The sequence below is a fragment of the Nicrophorus vespilloides genome, unplaced genomic scaffold, assembly GCF_001412225.1.
Source record: "Nicrophorus vespilloides isolate i.1.1-1 unplaced genomic scaffold, Nicve_v1.0, whole genome shotgun sequence".
Lineage (NCBI taxonomy): Eukaryota > Metazoa > Arthropoda > Insecta > Coleoptera > Silphidae > Nicrophorus > Nicrophorus vespilloides.
The window spans coordinates 275,864-295,414 of NW_017100104.1; the positions used below are offsets into that span (position 1 = coordinate 275,864).

General features: G+C 29.0%; 1 protein-coding gene across 2 annotated transcripts in view; it reads left to right on the top strand.

The window, feature by feature from the left end:
- Positions 1-19,551, top strand: part of LOC108568224 (diacylglycerol kinase eta) — a 62,397-nt gene that overhangs the window by 19,629 nt on the left and 23,217 nt on the right. Inside the window, exons 1-2 of one of the 2 annotated variants that reach the window (XM_017929185.1) lie at positions 676-923; positions 14,029-14,109. Coding sequence is in view for 1 of the 2 variants with exons in the window: in XM_017929184.1 (XP_017784673.1) it covers positions 14,029-14,109 (81 nt within the window). In the remaining variant the exon portion in view is untranslated. Of the gene's footprint in view, positions 1-675; positions 924-14,028; positions 14,110-19,551 lie in introns of those variants that run through there. The other variant, XM_017929184.1, reaches the window with a different exon arrangement.

The following is a 19,551-nucleotide window of genomic DNA, read 5'->3' on the forward strand; positions in this document are numbered from 1 at the left end:
TTTAAGTTGTTTTGGTAGTTTGCTTTGCCAGTTTCTATTGTCACTTTTAATATTTTCTATATTTTGAATACCACTTCCAACGCGCTCAAATTTATTTCGCTACATCATTTGCACGACGTTATTTGAAGAGCTCACGTCATATTTCCTGCTTACTTTCTCTCGCCCTTTACAGACAAGCATTACCTAGAAATCGTAATGAACTTTGCTCAAAGCATTGTTGCTTAGATACACTACCTACAAGATTTTCATTATTACGTTGGGACTCAATTTTCGGCATCGAATAATTAATTATACTTACTTTATTTAATATTGAGTTAGCAAAAACAAATGAAGTCAAAATGAAAACTATGGGAACCCAACAGAGCTCAACTATTGTGCCGAATTATTTCAATATATTTGTAACGAATTGCGATATATGTTATTTAGGTGGGAATAATTTAAGGTATTCTTGTATAGGATGTGGAAACAGAACAATGTTATTATTTTACGCATAGTGGGTAAATTTTGTATTAAATTATGTATTTGCGTATTTTGAGTGAGATTCTATGTAGGCAGGTGGTATTAGTGGGCTTTTGGGACTGCTGCGCCCGCGTTCTTCTTGCGCCGGGGAAAGGTGGGGGGAATTCTGCAAGGGCTTGGGTAGGGCACAAATCAAAAGCGAATGGGGGGGAAACCCCTGAGAGACGACGCTTCCTACCCGGCAGCAGCGGCAGCAGCAGGCAGCAGTGCAAGCGCCGTTCTCGATCTGCACAGACGCTTCCGAGGTAACGCGGCGTCGATACTTCCAGGCCACTCGCACGTTGCTTAAATACATGTGACTACCCGACAAATACCGAGACCAACTAAATCGAACATACCAAAAAAAAAAATATTTGAAAAACGAATCTATAAGATAACGATGAGAATCCTGATCCTACCTACAGGTAGGATTTATTTGTTAATCACATAGAGTTAGTTAGACTCAGTGATGTAGTTAATTAATGTACAAATTAAGTTTCATTCGAAGAAATACATATATAATTTTAAGATTTTCATGTAGGAATTAATATTCTCTGTACAATATACTCGTAGTAAACCGTGCGAAGTGAAAGTTTTACTACGCTTTCACCGCTACCATCCCCTTCGACTCCACTAACTTGGAACGCGCCCAACCAGAAATCACAAATAATTAAAATGTAATATATATATATAGTTATATATACCTTGAACAATACTCTGCAATCCGCATTTCTGCAACCGTTTCAACCTAAATTCGTTATTTACGAAACATTAAACACAATTGTTTCGGAGCGAGCTAGAAAATTATTGCCCTCAGTCCACAAATATTGTGTACGTGCTTTATTTATTTTGCTCATCATAAAAATACTGGTTCATAACTTGATTATTATTGTTTTTATAATAATTTCTGTCAAAATACTACTTTTAAGATATTATTTATTACAAAAAATTTAACTAAATATGATTATTGAGTTCTTATTTGGAAATTTTCTATTTAATATTTATAAAATCTATCGTTATTAAACATATTGTATTAATATTAAAAATATAATTTTACCTTTTTTTCCCATAATTTGCAATACAATCTCAATGCTTATAATAAATAATTAATAACCAGTTAAAATTAGTTTATATGATACATAATTATGTAATAAGTTAGAGTAGCTTGACACGACAACAGAAGTTTAGTGATTGATTGATGACAGGAATATCGAGAAAATAAAGGCGACGAACAAAGGTTTAGGTAATAGTGAGGCGGTTATTAATGATAGTTTTTAAATGCACTTTTTTTTTGTATTTATAAAACAAATCCCAGTTTCTTATTTAAATTACATTTTATGTAGTATGGTTTAAATATATTACGTTGAAATAAAAGAGATACAGTTGTCGCATACAGTAAGCAAATCAATTTACCGCCTCAAGGATCTATTATTTCTTAAAATTTCCAATGGAAAGAATTAAATTATTTCTGCAGTGTTTACAAACCAGATCTCTGATTCTATAAATACACTAAGCATTCTTATATTTTTGTGTGCACAAAGTATACAAGTTTCTTTTTTTTTACAGTAACAATAAGTGGAGAACGTTATCGAAAAATATATGATTACAGGAACTTTGTTAAAACATTTATTAAACTATGATCAATATTTATAATTTATATCATCGACGGGGCGATTATTTTTGGCATGTCAATATTTATAAACCGGCCAACTATCTGCTGTAGACCGTGCAAATGTGCTGCATGAATCGGAAAATATATTGGAAAGTATGTACATCGGGAATATAATCCGTGTGTGTGCAATAGAAATCAATCAAAATTAATGAAATTTTGCATTTGCTTAAGTTTCTGGACAACCAGAAAAACATTATTATTATAATAACTAAACACTGTTTGCTATTGTCCGTCTCTTCATTGCAATATAAACTTGTCAGAATGCATATGATGGATGGCCATAATATTGTTGTGGTATTATTATCATATTATGTGGAGGTCGAACTATAGCCTAATATAAAATAAACACGAAATCTGGAACATTTTCCTCAAATAAATTAATAAAAAATATCAGTAGCGCAAACTACAATGTGTGGGAGCGTGCAATTTTAGGGGGGTCCAAATTAAGTTATTTCATTCTTTTTATATTTGAATTAAAACTAATTTATATATATACTACATTTTTTATATGTATACTACACATTTTAATATATTTGCTACCTTTTTCTCAAAACCAATACAATTTTCATCCAAAAAGTTACTTTAACATCACAGAAATTTGTGCTCTGCACTGATTTCGATTGTATACAATTTTGGATATTTTTCTTTTTCTTTTTTTAGCCTTCGTATATTGAAATATTTTTTGTAAAACTTAACAAGTTGCTTTAATTCATTGGATTGAACGTAATCAATATTGTTAATTGATTCAATCTAAATACAGACGATATTGTATTTTTAATAACATCGTGTTCTATTGAGATAACATTTACATGGTATTTGTAAACAAAAAAAGGCGTATTAGGTCGAGGCTATTAATTTTATTTTATGGCTTAGTGTAGCTTTGCGAATGAGAATTAATAGTTATATTAATTGAAGGATTAACGAGCGCCGAATAATCCGGCAGCACCTGTAGTAGGCTGAAAATTGAAATTATGTGCTCGAACAGGTGCAATTTTTATTACTATAAGCATACATTCTGTTTATAATGTGAATGAAGCCAAATTTCAATCAAGATAAATAAAAAACAGAAGTTCATCAGTCTAGAAAGAGGTCGGAATCCCACGGCTCCGGAGCCGCATGTGGAGAACCAGCGGGCTTTTTGCGCCAAATATGTTGTCTAGAATCAATTGTCGCCAGTATAATATTAAAATATACAATTTTATTATATAAATATATCACATTGTACATAATGTGTTTTATTATATAAAATAAATATTATGTCCATTGATCGAAACTCATGTAAGCTCTTCGCCCACCATTGTTGTATTTGCGTCATTACAAAATACGTTGTGCAATCCATGTCAAATTTGACATATAATATAAATATCATGCAAATAAATAGCTTTCTTATTCTAACTGCTTCGTGTTCATTCATTCAAATGGAGAAATGAACCATATCTTCTACGGAATGTATGTTATGCAATTTTTCATTTTAAAATTTCTTTATAATTCATATTATTTGTATCGCTTAAAAAAATAGCGATTTCAAATTAAATCTGACTACTTTTATCATTTATTTTGAAGAAGTAACAAACAAAAAATATTATTTAATATTATAATTTTCATATTTATTTTCAATAATAATATACATATGGAATCGAAACATCGTTTCTAGAAGTAAAAATACTATGCCCAGAATTTTTAGAAAAACCGGATATAAAATAAATACAGGATGTCCTAAAAAATGTGTGCACAGTTTGAATGATTATTACTTCTGTTTTTATTCGCATATAATTATTATTTCAATTGCAAAACAATGTATAACATTTTCTCCGACCGCAGATGCCAAAACTGTCAGAACGGTAGACGGTAGAACGGTAGACATTGCTGATAACGGAGAACATTCTGTTCACATTTTTCCAGGTACAATTCGCAAAATTATTGTGTTTGGTCTAGATCATCTTCATTGATAGCATGTACCATTGTTGCAATGTAACTTTTTTATTTACAACGTTTTAAATGCGATGGGCACCTGATTTGCTGATGCCAATCTCACGACTATATGTCTTACAGATTTATGCAATAACTTGACTTCCGGAACGCTATTTATAAACATCATCAACAATTCCATTTGTTTAAAACTTATCTTTTATTTGATTAATTTTAAGTCGTGTAGGTAGATCTGCCTGAAACTCTGCCTGAAAAAATATTTAATAATATATTTCCTCTGAATATATATATAATAAAAATCAAATACTTCATTTGCGAAAATTGTACTTTTTGTCACTATGTGCGACTAATACTAATGATGTTTGTTCTGGAGCTTTTAAATATCGATAACTTTTTCACAGTCCCTGTCAAAATTTGTTACAATTTCTGCTTTCACAAGGTCCAACTCCATTCTGTTTGTGCATTGTTTTAAAATATACTTATAAGGATTTCGTATATTATAACAGAGTTCTTTTCAGTGATTTTTTCTTATATTAAAATTATACTCCAAAATATGAATTTAACCAATAGAATTCTACCGGAGCTCAAAAAATATCCCGGAGTCTCCGGGTGAAAATGACCTTTTTGGAAACCCTACTTGGGATACATTTTAAATGTTCCACTAAATCATCATCAAATTCTGTATTAAATATATTTTTAACATCGTCTTCTTCGACATTTTCGTAACCTATCGATTTAGCCATCTGGATTTTCTTCTTCTAGTACAACTTCTGGACATATTTTGTCGGATGATCGTCGAACGTTCCCCATAAAATGGAAGTAATGTTAACTGAGGTATGACTGTAATATGAAAAAATACTTGCATAAAAAATATAATTGTCTGGATATTATAGCGGAGATATATTTTATATCTCATAAAGACTATACATATTAAAATCTAAGCAATCTATATTTCATAATTTGGAATATTTGAATAAATATCTACTTTTCATGTACAATTAAAAAGTTAATATGATCATTAAAATAATAATTTTATCTTTGTTATCGATCAAATCTGCTTTGTTACACATAATTGATACTGCAATTTATAGGGTTGGCAGCAGTTCTAAAATATATTGACAAAGTATTTTTTCTTGTAGTCATAGAGGTTAAATAGAACCCAAATAAAAAAACAGTAACCTTAATACTGAAAGCATATTTATTGTATAGTTTTTGTGTTGCATTGTATTGTATGGGATATGCAGATAAAAGTATATACAAAAAAATGTAACTTACAAAACGAAGATAATGCAAATATCGTTGAGTTATTTTATAACCAAAAGAGACATCCGAATATAAGATTAAGGAAAAACTTATTATATTCGCATCAGAGCAGCACTCATAGTAGCAGCGAGATCCCTGGAATCTCCACTGAATTAATTACTACGTTTCAACTGAAATTTAAATTTATATATTCAATTCAAAAAGGTTTTTACACATTTTTACAGACGTTAAATAAATCGTTTTAATTGTATTTACATTTCACTTTATATTCAGTTATTAATCAGTGTTAGTAATTATAACATTACTACATTATTATTTTGGTACATTTTAGACCTATCTATCAGATTTTAGGCAAGTTTTGATTTTTAATTATTAAACTATTTGCATGATTTCTTGCTGCGGATAACGAGAGATAATTATCACTAATATCTTCGCTTGAAAGTTTTGTAACATGACAATAAACGAACAAGTTGCGCGGGTGAATAGGAAGAAATCGGTTGAGGTTTCAAGGATGGCGTTTATTAAGTACATCTTACATCGCTTACACTTCTATTACTTAGAACTCTACTCAACTAATATCTAACTAATAATGTCACTTAAACTACCGAACTACTACACTAATAATAATCTTCTCCCTGCTTAACTCCCCCGAGCTTAGCTTCTTCGACAACTTCATGGTGTACATTGTTGCCACCTATCACAAGCATTTTTCGCTGAAATACTAAATGACATATATAAATCATGATACGCATTTTTCTATATTAAATCCTGATGACGAAGTCTTTATTAATTTTAATAGATATGCAGTCAAAAATAGCTGTTTTCCAAAAGGAATTGACTTATTTATCTTTTTAACGACTTTATTAACTATAGATAAGTACAAGATCAAATTGCAATTGGAAGTTTTAATTTGAATTATATTTAAATAATTGAATGAGTAAATTAATTTATCTTGAATTATTTTTGTAACTTTCTATTAGTAAACTGTAGCTTGAGTAATACAAAGTGTATTAAATTAAGGGTGTATTAAAGCAAAGGTATATCGAATTATTTGCGAAGTAACTTCAAATGAAAATTGGTAACTTTATTAGCAAATGTCCATTCGTTTCTGTTAAATTAAGTTAGGTATAAATTAATTATTATCAAAGATAATGTGTTTATAAGGTATTTAACAGTACTTATTACACTGCATTCGTCGTGTATAGTTACAGTACCTTTTATTTCTGCAAGCATACAATAATGATGTAACCTATTCAGAAGACATATGAGAATATTTTATAATACCATTTACGTTTACATATTACAACGAAATGACGTACCGTTGATAGGTTTTTGCAATAACTCATTTAAATGTGTACTTATTTGAATTATATTAATAATGCATATAGTTATCATTATATATTAAATAAATGAAATTCTTTTATTGTTAATTCTGCTTTAATTTATGATTCAATTTATAAATTATTAGTGTAATGTGTGTATATTATTATAAAACGAAACCTCAAATAATACCGCTTAAAGTTGGCAAACTTGTCTACACAGACGTATTGATTTTCAGTACAACTCCCATAACACACACACATTTCGGATACCATCATTCTATGCTTAATAATGAAATTGTGATATGCTCTTTTCGAGCGCTTTTCCCTCGTATTTTATTTACGTCAACGGCAGTGCTTCGTTTGCAATTCTGGAAATGAAAAGAAACAAAAGAAAGCCCTACAGTTTATCTTAATTTCGCAATATATTCTTTCCGTTCCATCTCAAATACCTGTTTCTTTAATTTTTAATTTACTTCCTTCGCTATTTGATGGAATAAAGCGCCTTCGTCCGGTATATTCTTTTGTTCTTCAATTCACTCTCATTGCTTGAATTCCATTTAATTAACTTGATTTCTTTATGCTTATTTCTTTTTCACTCCGTTTGCGCAATTTCTTCAATGGAATATTATACACTCGGTAATACTTTTTCGACACCCGCTGATCCGCTTTATTAAATCCCTTGGCTTCGGTGCATTCTCTTTGTATTAGAAAAGTAACCGAATTTCCTGCAAAAATCAATCAATTCCCGTAATTTGCGCACAACAACTTGTAGATCTAGGTACTCTTTTGCTGTATAAATATCGATTTTGCTGAAGAATGAAGTACATAAATTTCGGGGGCGGCTTCGGATTTGGGCGTGCTATTATACATTAAAGTATCATCGATCTTTTTTAGGAGGGTGGTGGTGAATGCTGGGACGGAACCAGAGCCGAACGGAGGTGAGAGAAAGGTATTCTAGTTTGGATGCTGTTGAATATTCAATTCGTTTGCATTTCAATTGTACAGTCCAAAATAGAATCTTAACTTAAAATGGTCGACGACTGCGATGCCTTGATTACATAAATGATTGTCATACAATCTGACAAATCTTCAAGTCCCTTTCGTGTCTGTATTTAATATTATGTAGAGAACGACTGATCACATGTAGTTTACACGTTCTGGCAAAGAGATGCATCTTTAATTCCTAGTAATTTCATTTCAAGTAATTTCTTAAAAAGAAACTAGTAATATAAATTACTAGAATTATGACGACAGTTTCAATAGCAAAGCGAAGATAGATAAGAATGTAATATATTAATTTGTAAGAAGTTTTTGTTTTTTGTTTTAAAAGTTACAAGAGTTATTTTTATGAAATTATGTAATTTCTTTATAAATTTGTTTTTTTTTTATAAAAAAAAATAGAATGGAATTATAATTTTTCACTCAAAAATTCGTTGTTACATATTTTATTCTAAAACTAAATATGGCCCAAAAATATAGTCATGTTTCTAATGAGAGACTTAATCAGATTACATTAAATAATTGGCACAATTTTATTCTATTTTATAGATGAATTGTTTTTTATATCTTATTATATTTATTATTTTTTTTTGGAAAGACAAAGGTCGATAGTCCAGAAGTATTTTATTTGATCTTATTATATTTTATAAATTAAAGAACTCTGATTCTGTAGTACTATTCTACATATTTTCAAAGTATTTTAAAGATACATTAGGTTTTTAGTTTTATTGGACAAGAAGTAGTTAGTTGTTTCTGTGAACTATAGTTTTAAATTACGTAACTTTTAGAGCTTCAATTTGTTAGTATATTTTTTAAAAAAAAATTCGATAAGTCTAGCGCGGGGACAGAAAACTTTTGAGATGGAAGAACCAAATTTGTCAGTAAATTGTTTTAACTGACAAATTAAATGAAACTATGATAGTAAAATTTATAAAAATTTCCTTTTGAGTCACATTTAATTACACAAAAAGCTGCAGTTTACAAAAAAAACCTTTTTATTCAATTATTAAGTATTCTTAGTATTAAGTAACTTTTACTCTTACTTAGATTTCCATGACCAATTATTTTGTGTAAATGTGATACACAATGTTTTTATTGAAAAATTACTATAATGAATGTGCCACATAAAAATATTTTTAAATATTAATATAATATAATTATCTATATTATTAAGAGATTATTCTTTTTTTTTTAATTTATTCTTCAAATTGATATCTTTTATTATTATTTATAAAAACACTCATATGCGAGTATCTAATTGCTTTATAATTATCCCTTCAATATTGTTTAGTTAACATAATAATTTGATATATCCCTTAATGATCAATTAAAGTAATTTCCGTAACATTAATTAATTTCATGCAAGAGTAATTAATTTAATAATAGGAAACTATAAACGATTTTCGCATATAATTTATTCAATTATTAAAAAGATAACATAACAATTTGACTGCGGTCTATAAATCTATGTAGTATGTGTATAATCAATTATGTTAATTATTATAAATTTAATATATCCTTAATGATCAATTAAAATAATTTCCGCAATACTAATTAAATTTATACAAGATTAATTCAATAATAGGAAACTAATAATTTTCGAACACAAATGTTTCAATGGGCGACTAATAGCCAAATGGTTAGTCGCCCTACCCACGTGTCAGTGGACACAGGTTCAAATCCAGGCCCTTTGTCAGCCCTCTCGGTGCTTGCAGCAATAGCATGGACAGTGAAATGAATGAGGTTCAGCATATGGACCTTCAGCCAAGTTGATGGACAATGACAGTGTTAAGATTGCATCAGATTTACAGTGAATGGAAATAGTGAAATCGCAGAGCATCATCAATATACTACTGAAGTTAACCTACAAGACGAGAGAAAACCTAAGAATAAAAAAATAATCATTATAATGGTAACTATCTACCGGGAAAGATTACCTAGCTAATGTGAACCGCGATCTTAAATTTACTCAACGTTCACATTGATGAACAGATTGTAAATAAAAATTACACGACATAAAAAAAATGTTTATATACACGATTTTTTCAGTATAATCGTTTCGTTAACTTAATACATAAAATTTTATTTTTCAAAGCATAAAATACGTTTATTAAGCGACTTTTTTTATTTATATAGTAGAGGTAAGATTTATCCTAAAATATGATTCCATAAAAATGTATTGGTCTCTTTTATGTCAATGTCGTGAATTTTGAAGGGGGCGCATAGCAGTAGTAATATTATGTGACCGTTTAATATTTGGAGACTGTAGACCAATAAAATTAAGCCATTTCGGAACCAATTTTTTCCGTCCTCGGCGGTTCAAGTAAAGTGTTCCTGCAGATGCTTAGGTTCTCCTCAGAAGAGGTATGAAAAATATTTGACTTCCATCACTTCTGAATAAACAGAAGGAAATGTTATTTGCTCGTCGTTCGAGCGGAGCGAAGCGGACGAACATTAGATGGATACATTTCCATTTATTTTTCACGTTATACAGCGCATATAATTTCATGGATCCCCTTATCTCTGAGATGATTTATTGCGAACATGCTAAACTTGTCGCAGGGAATGCGACAGTTTTTGATTGATTTCATTCTAAGTACTAAATCAATTTTATTTTTAATGCAACAAACCGATACCAACAGCTAGATAATTTAGCAATTAAAATGAACAGAAATAACAATTGAAATAGATTTAGGTAAATTGTACAAATATGACAAATACAGTCATATCTCGGCTAACGTTATCTCTGATAAATTTCACATTCTTATTGAAAAAAAACACAAGCGTTTATTGATCAAATATATAATTTATATATTTGAATTAATAGTTCATCGACAATTCATCGCAGTGAATTTTGATTTGTGCCCCAGTCAGTGTTCTTCAACCTGGGCATCATATTTAAAAAAAAAAATTACATTAAATTATTTATTTTTTACTATCTATATTATTTTTTATTTCTATATTAACTGTCTACAAAGTCCGCAAAATATTTCTAAAAAATCCGTAGGTGTAAAAAGATTAAAGAATGCTACAAGATCTACAAATAAATGATTTGGCTAGTTAAGTGCAATATATACGATATGAATTTAAATAACGAATATGATTTATGTTTGATTTGTCGTACAAGTATTTAGAAAAGTATTGATTTTCGTACTCATTTTCAATTGGTTTGGATAAAACAACCATTTTTTAAGTAATATCTTATCCATTTACAAAAAATATTTAGTGATGCCCGATCACGACGTTTTGCGTCCTTTTGTGTTTAGCGATTTGATCCACCAGTAAGTCGCGACCCACAGTTTTGGAAGCGCTGAACTTGCAAAATATGGCCAAAAGTTGTACTAGAACAAGACATTAGAAATGATGTTATCCGGATAGCTTAATCAATAAGTTTTAAAAAGGACGATGAAGATTATGTTGAAATTTATTGAATGCAGAAGATGATAGTTTTTCTGTGGAAAATTAAGAAAACCATGTTAGCAACTAATCGATCAGTGTTAAAGGCAATAATTACGTATTATAAAATCAACTTGATTATTTATTTAAAGAAACTTTTGGTTGTTTATTACAAAGGAAAAAATCTCCATTTTGGCTATAGTATGTTTACAACTGAAAAGTAAGTTTCGTTTAAAGAAGTAATTTTGTGGAACGTATGGATCTGTTTGAGCGCAACAGTGGTTGTGAAAGGTGTCGAGGAAGCTTTGTTCAGATGAGTTAAGCAGGGAAAAGAACAGTAGTTTATGTAACAGTATTAAGATATTATTAGTTAAGGAACAGTTTAAGTGATAGTAGTTGAACAGTATTAGAAGAGTATTAGTGGAGTATAGTTCTAAGTATATAGTGTAAGCGATGTAAGAAGTCTTAAATAAACAAAATCCACAAAAAAACCCATTTTTTTTCCACTCACCCGCGCAACTTGGTGCTTCATCCAAAACAGGATCGTTAATCGAAATATAACTATTCTTAATCTAGAACTTAAAATGGGAGTTCGTGTAATAATTTTATTTTAATTGTTTCATTACATCAGGATGGTGGTACCATATCTCATTGTATTTTTTACAAATTTTATTATTTTGAATTAAACATAATAATATTGGAACTGTGTTGAATGAAACCATTTCATCAATTATATTAATAATGTTCTCGTATTGATCATGTAGTAAAAGTAGTATTATTGAATGTAATATGATATTAATGAATAGTGAATTTGAACACATAAGCATGAATGGTGTGAATGGTTTATTGATCGCGAGAAATTAAATTGCCTTTTAATAAAGGTAGGATCAATTACTGTGGTCAGAATTAAATTAAATGTGGCCCGCTCATTTACAAATAAATTGGTTATTAACATTTGGTAGAGTGCGTCACTTAGTAGCATAGTAAAGGATCTAGGCCAAGGATCTAAAGGCCCGCAATGTATGCTAATGAAGGCGCACAGTAAAGCCCCCCCCTTGCTTAATTATTGTTACATATCTCGTTCTATTGCTTGTACCATTTAGTATCTCCCTCGCTGGTAAATACGCATCAGAACGCAGGGCACACTTGCAGATAATATTCGCATCGATTCACAATTTATCCAATCAGACGATGTTTGATTCAATTAGGCAACAGTTGTAAATTTATAATCTATTGTATATTCAATATGAATTCAAATTATTTCAAATTTGAGTTTCACCATTCCAATTAGTCTCAGTATTACATTTGTTTTTAAAGACTACAAATTGTACAAACTTGTTTATAGTATTGATCCAAACCACACTCCAGATAAGAATACGATTACATAAACTAAAAAATATAACAAATATTTATACATACAGTAATACCTTGATTAACGAAACGCATGATTTTAAAGTTGTTTTGTTTGTCCTTCTTTTCTCTTTAAATTAAATTGCCTATCCTAAATCAGGATAATTTTCACTAAAAAAAATCAAAACGATTTTAATGTCATTTTTAAATCTTTGCTAATTAACATTTTTTGACAGCAACTTCCTTAATATCGTATTCATTTTCTTTGATTTCGCTGTTATTTTATAAATATTTCTAAATCAGGATAATTTTCACTAAAAAAAAATCAAAACGATTTTAATGTCATTTTTAAATCTTTGCTAATTAACATTTTTTGACAGCAACTTCCTTAATATCGTCTTCATTTTCTTTGATTTCGCTGTTATTTTATAAATATTCCACTCAATATCTAACATTATCTTCATTTTAAAAACTGATTATTTCATCTGGATTTCGTGGATGTTATTTTCTTCTTTTAGTACAACTTTTTTCCATATTTTTTAAACATTTCTTAATTACTTAACAACAGCTATAAGTGTTTTCTAATACGTTGTTGCAAAAAGTTTTAACTGTCATTTCCTTAGAATTAAATTGCTCAATGTGTTAAGATCAGTAGGTTTTTCTTCGTTAATCATAAAATTAAGATTTATGTAAATATTCATCTGAAAATAATCTTATTCAAGGATCGTCCAGATCTTTTAATTGTTGTATTATGTTGCCAAGTATCTTTGAATTTGAACAATCTAAATTTAAAAAACTCAAATGTTCTTAACTAATAACAAGTACTTTGAAACCTATGGCAAACAAATGATGTTATATGAAACTTAAAATATACGGCATTAGAGCCTTTGATCTGAAAAGTAATTGGAGAAATAAGATACCGATAAAGAGCTTAACAATGAACTCAAGAGGGTATTTTCTCGGGAGATTTAGATCGATATCTAATTAGAGTACATGCAAACGTACTTTTTTTTAGCACTCTACCTGAAATAACAATAATATTTAATATTTACTATCTATAAATATTTCTATAAATAACTTTTTTGAAGTAATAATTCATTAAATAAATGTGGGTTCAGCTTTTAAATAATTAAATGAAGATTCACTTTCGGTGACAGAGTGTGTATAAAGTTAATATTAATTGGATACAAGTCTACGCATGCAAACGCGCTACCTAAACTTTCTATTGGATAACTTGCTTAGTTTACGTCATCTAAGTAATTCAATTATTATTGCTGCACGATCTCGTGTTGCTTAATTCATACAAAGTTTCAAGTAAACAATGGCAGTTCAAGATGCTAATCTCCAGAAGAGACACGTTGAAAAGTACTTACTCACGCAATTCCCATGGGGAAATCTACTATCCCCCCAAGTTGCCTTTGACGTCATATAAGCTTGCTTGTATCATTTTCTCTTTGTATCTTTCTCTCTCTCTCTCTCTCCAATATTATATAACAATGGACAATTCTAAACCGTGCATAACTTATATATCCTATTTATAATAATATTTTTTACAAATATATTCCAATACATACAATTTACCATTTGTTTTGTTTTTAGGCTGTGATTTTCGATGAAATCGAACTCACCGACCTGTGCCTAGCCGAGTGTTCAACAAAAAACATTAATCACAGTTTTCAGGTAAGCTGTTTTTTTTTACATGCTCCATTTTCATGTCTATCTCTCCGTTTCCCATTTACGTCTGCTGAAACGAAACCCAGTCAGGCACAAATTTTATTATTCTACAAGCATTCACATTTAATATTTCAACTGAAAAGTTATATTGTATTTATGGAATGTCTCGTTCTGCGTACGTACAATATAAAAAATATTAATGTTTGCAGAATTAAACATTTTATTATTAACAAATATTTACAATAAATGTGATGTACATACATACAAAGAACTATTGCAGTTTTTATGTTGTTTTTTTTTATTAATATTAGTATAAAAAAAAATACGCAAGTATTGAAGTAATGAGGTTATACTTAGGTTATACTAGATTTCAAGTAAAAATTAGTTACGGTATTTTTTTTCATTGAAAATGTTATTATCAAGCAAAATTGTTATAGTATGTGTAAAAGTGGAATTATCAATAATCAATTAAGTTTTAATATTAGTTTAATACATTAACAAAGATTAATAAATATATACATAATTTCATAATAAAAAAAGCAAAATTCGTTTAAAGAGACAATAATTAATAATTACATATATGAAATAAGTTTTTTAGAGAATTAAATATGTACGCAGTAAACAATATCTTATAGTTATAACTAATTAGTAGAGATGACGAATTTTTTATTTTATTTAATGTCAAGAAAATTGAATTTATTATTTTTTACAATATTTAATATACGTCTTTAATATGTTGCATCCTTGTAGTTCTGGTATAAGGACTTACAGCAAATGAATACTTCCCATATTAAATAAAGGGAAAGTAATTAATCCGTTCCCATGAAAAGAAATCCTATTGGTTAATACCAATAGCATATTATAATAATATAATAATTAGCATAATAAATGAAAATTATACAAACTTTAATTCTAATTCATCTCCTCCGAGCATGAAAATAATGTATTTCACACACGCAAGTCGTATTCAAAATGAAGGTCTTATATCGAGTTAGACTGAAGGTACCATTGTATTTTGTTATGAAAGTTTAGTATATTACATTTAATTGATGTTGTAAAAAATAAACAATATTTAAAAAACCCTATTTTATAGAATTCATGGATATACGAATTGTCATTGATGACAATCACTCTCAAGTTACATTTAAATTGATGGATTGGAATTAAATTAATACTTTCGGCAACGCTTTTATTTTTTTTTTTAACTTTCGAAATATAAGTTTGCATGTTATGAAATAATAAATATTAATTATGCTCTTTATTTAATCATACAACCTGGAATGATTGAATCTAATATTTGGTAAATTTTGCACATTTTATTTGTTATTATTATTTTAAAAAGTAGCGTAAAATCTTGTTATATATGGTTATTTATAAATCAGAATTGATTAAGGTTTATAATTAAAATGTCTACGTGGGGTTCTGTAATTCTATTGGTGGATGCGCACGCTTCACGGATATTTTATTTAGGCTTAGAGACCCTCAATTGAAATGAAGAAAATCAATCAAATGGTCCTGTTATATAGATTAAATTCTTTCCATGTAATAAGCGAGTTCCATTTCGCCGAATACAAATTGTTTTAATCGGATATAGTACAATTAATTAATTTTCTCTGCTGAATAAAATTTCAAAAGTTTTTATTAAATTGAGAGTTTACGGCAATCCCCCGAGCAGTTTATTAAAGTGGACGTTAATTGTTAATCCCAAAACACTAATATACATTTTTAACATAATTATTTTTTTTAGTACATGTGTATTGTGTTTATACTATAAGTATATATTGAATATTATCAGAACACGATGTAATATTTATATTTTGGATAAAGTCGTCACGTTGATTACGGGTGATTCACGCTAGATAGTCCCTAAAAGCTTTCATTTTTTCACCCTCTTAAACGTACAAATTGAATTTTGTTGAAAAAAAAATTGAATTTACTGATGGTATTTTAGAAAATTTATAAATATCAAATATTTTGTATATATTTTTGTATGGTCTTTTGTTTCTTGAGATTGTTATTTTGTACGAAAGCTTATTATTAAGCTTATTTATTAGTCAAAATTATGGCCATCGATAGAGGTCTTTTCTCCGTACAAAAAATTCGGTTTACGAACAACTATATGAAATGTACGACGGGAGCGTAAATATCCCTTAATCCTATAAATTGAAGTTACATTTCATCTATATTTTTATTCTTTATTCTGTTCATTTTTATATAATTTATGTGGTTATTGCAATAAACGTTATTATTATAAATGTTTTTAAACAGGAATTACCGTTGTATAGGTTTAAATAACCAATTATCTTAGCTTCCAAAACGGAGGTTGCACCGTGCAATTATATAAATTGAAAATTCTTAGAACATAACTGTACCAGGAAAAAAATCTAAATTTGATATTGAACATAATCTTGCCGTCCGAGAATTCATATTTAAATACGTAATAAATAAATAAATTCATAAAAGGAAAATTAATTCTAAAAAAACTATATATAAAATTATTTTTTTACATAAATGATCGGTTTCTTTCCTCTATACCAGGGGTCCCAAACCTTTTTGTATCCAAGAGCACATTCGAGAATGCCAGTCGGGTGACGGGCACTATTTATTTTTCAAGGTAAATTAATAGTTGAATATAGTCAATAATACACAACATGCACAAAAAAAATAATTCCACACAGCGGTCTACTCATATAGTCAAGTCTCTGTTTTTAGCGGTTTTAAGGACCTCTAATATCCGCGCTTGCTATAATTGAATTTCTATATATAAGAACAAAGTTGATGATGACTTATAACTGCAATAACATTTTCAACAAGTAATTTTTCTTCGATTATTGTGTAAATATCGAGTAAATATTAATAATTTTTTGAAAGGTGACATTTCGTCTTTAGAAAAAAACTTTAGTTCGGCTCAAATTATTTTTGTAAGTTTAGTACCATTTACCTACCTTCTTAGAGCTGGTTTCAGTCTTAAAGGTCTGCTAGTAATAATGATGAAATCAAGATATTGGTCGAAAATAATCCGCACTACACGACACGTAATTATCAGAGATATTAAAAATATCAAACCATCTAAACATTGGTTAATTGAACCGTTACGACGTATGAGTTCCGTGCAATTTAATGGACAAAAAATACTTGGCCCTGTTTCTTTTACTATCCCACAAAAAATATTTGAGTTAAACTGTTGAATTACTCCACCCGCATTATACATCAGACAGAGCGCACTATACAATTTCCATTTAATCGGATCTTTGCAAAATTCCATTAAGTGCAAGAACGTTTAATTTTTAGTCGACATAAAAACCACCTAGCAAAGTATTTGACGAAAAACCTTATAAATTCTCGAAGGATGGAATGTTTAAGTTGCGTGAAAGAAGAAAAAAGGTGTATAGATTAAAATGTTGTATATATAATTAAAAATAATATAAAAAAAATATTTATATTTTTTTTTTCTTAATCAACACTATATTTTCGGACGACTTTAATGGTTGTTAAGAAATAAAACAATATTTAATTGCGGTAAATCATATTATAATTTAATAACATACATTCCATTTATGAAATCCTAATGACACTAATAGTTAGTTTGTAAACTTTTAAATAGTTAATCAAACATTTCTAATTACTTAGTTATAATGTTTAGTCTATTTGCACACAACTAATTTAACTTTAATAAATCAGCTTTAATTACTTAAAATGATTAAACAAGTTTGATTTTATCATCATATCTCAATATATATGCAGAAATATAACTGATGCTATATATTTTTTTGCGAGTTAATTTTCTTTCCGTCATACAGAATACACTATTATTTTAAATAGATGCAGACGTTATTCATCTTTTCATTTACATCTGGCAACAAGATTTTTGGCATATGATTTCAATCGCAATAATAATTTGAAATTTTAATTAAATTTCAAAACAAGTACAATCCCTTTATAATTTAATTAGACTAGTGCTCTGCAACCAGTGTGCCGTGAGCCAATACAGACAGGTATGCCGCGGTGAAATAAGACAATATTCTAACTAAATTATTTTTCAAAGGTCCAAAAAAAATCCGATAATACAATTTACACGTTGTTGCATACATCGAGAAGCATTGATGGTCAAGAATTTGCCTGTGGAACTTTTGACACAATGAATGAATACATTCAAATCATAAACATAATTAAATTCGCGAATATTTGGTATAATCTGTGCAGAAATGGAAGCCGAATATGAATCCTTATTATTTTATACTGAAGTTTGTTGGCTGTCCCGAGGCAAAGTTTTGACTAGATTGTTTGAGCTTCGCTACGAGGTGCGTGAGTTTCTTTTAGATCAAAACGTTGTCAAAGTTCCATTAGATGTTTTTTGGATTTCTGTTAAGAAAGAATATCCTCGCATTTCTGACAACATCATCCTAACACTACTACCATTTTCGACCACATATTCAAGAACTTCCGGTTGCGCTGTCAAATATTGAGCTAAATATAAAACTTTTGTGTTCTTTGAAACATGCGTAGGTATCACATTAATTAGACATTATTTTATATTTTTTTTATGAATGTATACTTCTAAAATAAAAAATGAAAATTTATTGTGAAATTTGTGTATCAATATAACATCTATCGTATATTTTATCTTTTGGTGTGCGGCGGAATTCTATGAACAACTTTGGTGTGCCGTGGGTGAGAATAGGTTGCGGAGCACTGAATTCGACAACTCTATAAGTTATTAATTATTATTGATAAACAAAATGTATTATCGTATCAGTTGATAAATAAATAGTTATTTATTTTATACAGACAGGGTACAAATATTTGATGAGAGTTTAATTCCTTTTAAATATTACATATCTTTCATTTATGTTTCATACACCAAATAGCACTAAAAAATATGCAAGTACTGAAAAAGTATTAATATTGTAGCTGGCATATTCATTTTAAAAGATTATTATATATTTTTCTTTTCTAGAACATGATAAATATACATATATATCAAATGTCTATTGTATTTTATGTGAAAACTTTAACCTCAATTTGAGACGAACATTCCGTATAATTAAGTTATATAACTTGCAAAGCTCTCATAAATATTGTCCCGTTGACATACTGTAAGGATATGTTTTAAGTTTTGCCAGTGTATCATGTTATACATATCGAGATTGGAATAGCAGCTTCCTCGTTTTGGTTCTTTCTGCCTCAGTTGTTCTGCGCTCCCAAGTTTTTTTTTTATTATATAACAGCTAGATTCCAGGTCGCACGCATTTCCACATGTTCATCTTCCAGTGCCATTATTCTACACCGCCGTCATTATTTTTTTCACATAAACATACACCAGCAACTGCAATAATTATTACACTCTCATATTGGCACTTTCATGTATCGAGGATAATGCCATTTCCGATAATGTTATAGGGTTATTCTCATGCTGGTTATGGTACGATGAGACGACGTTTCCACCAC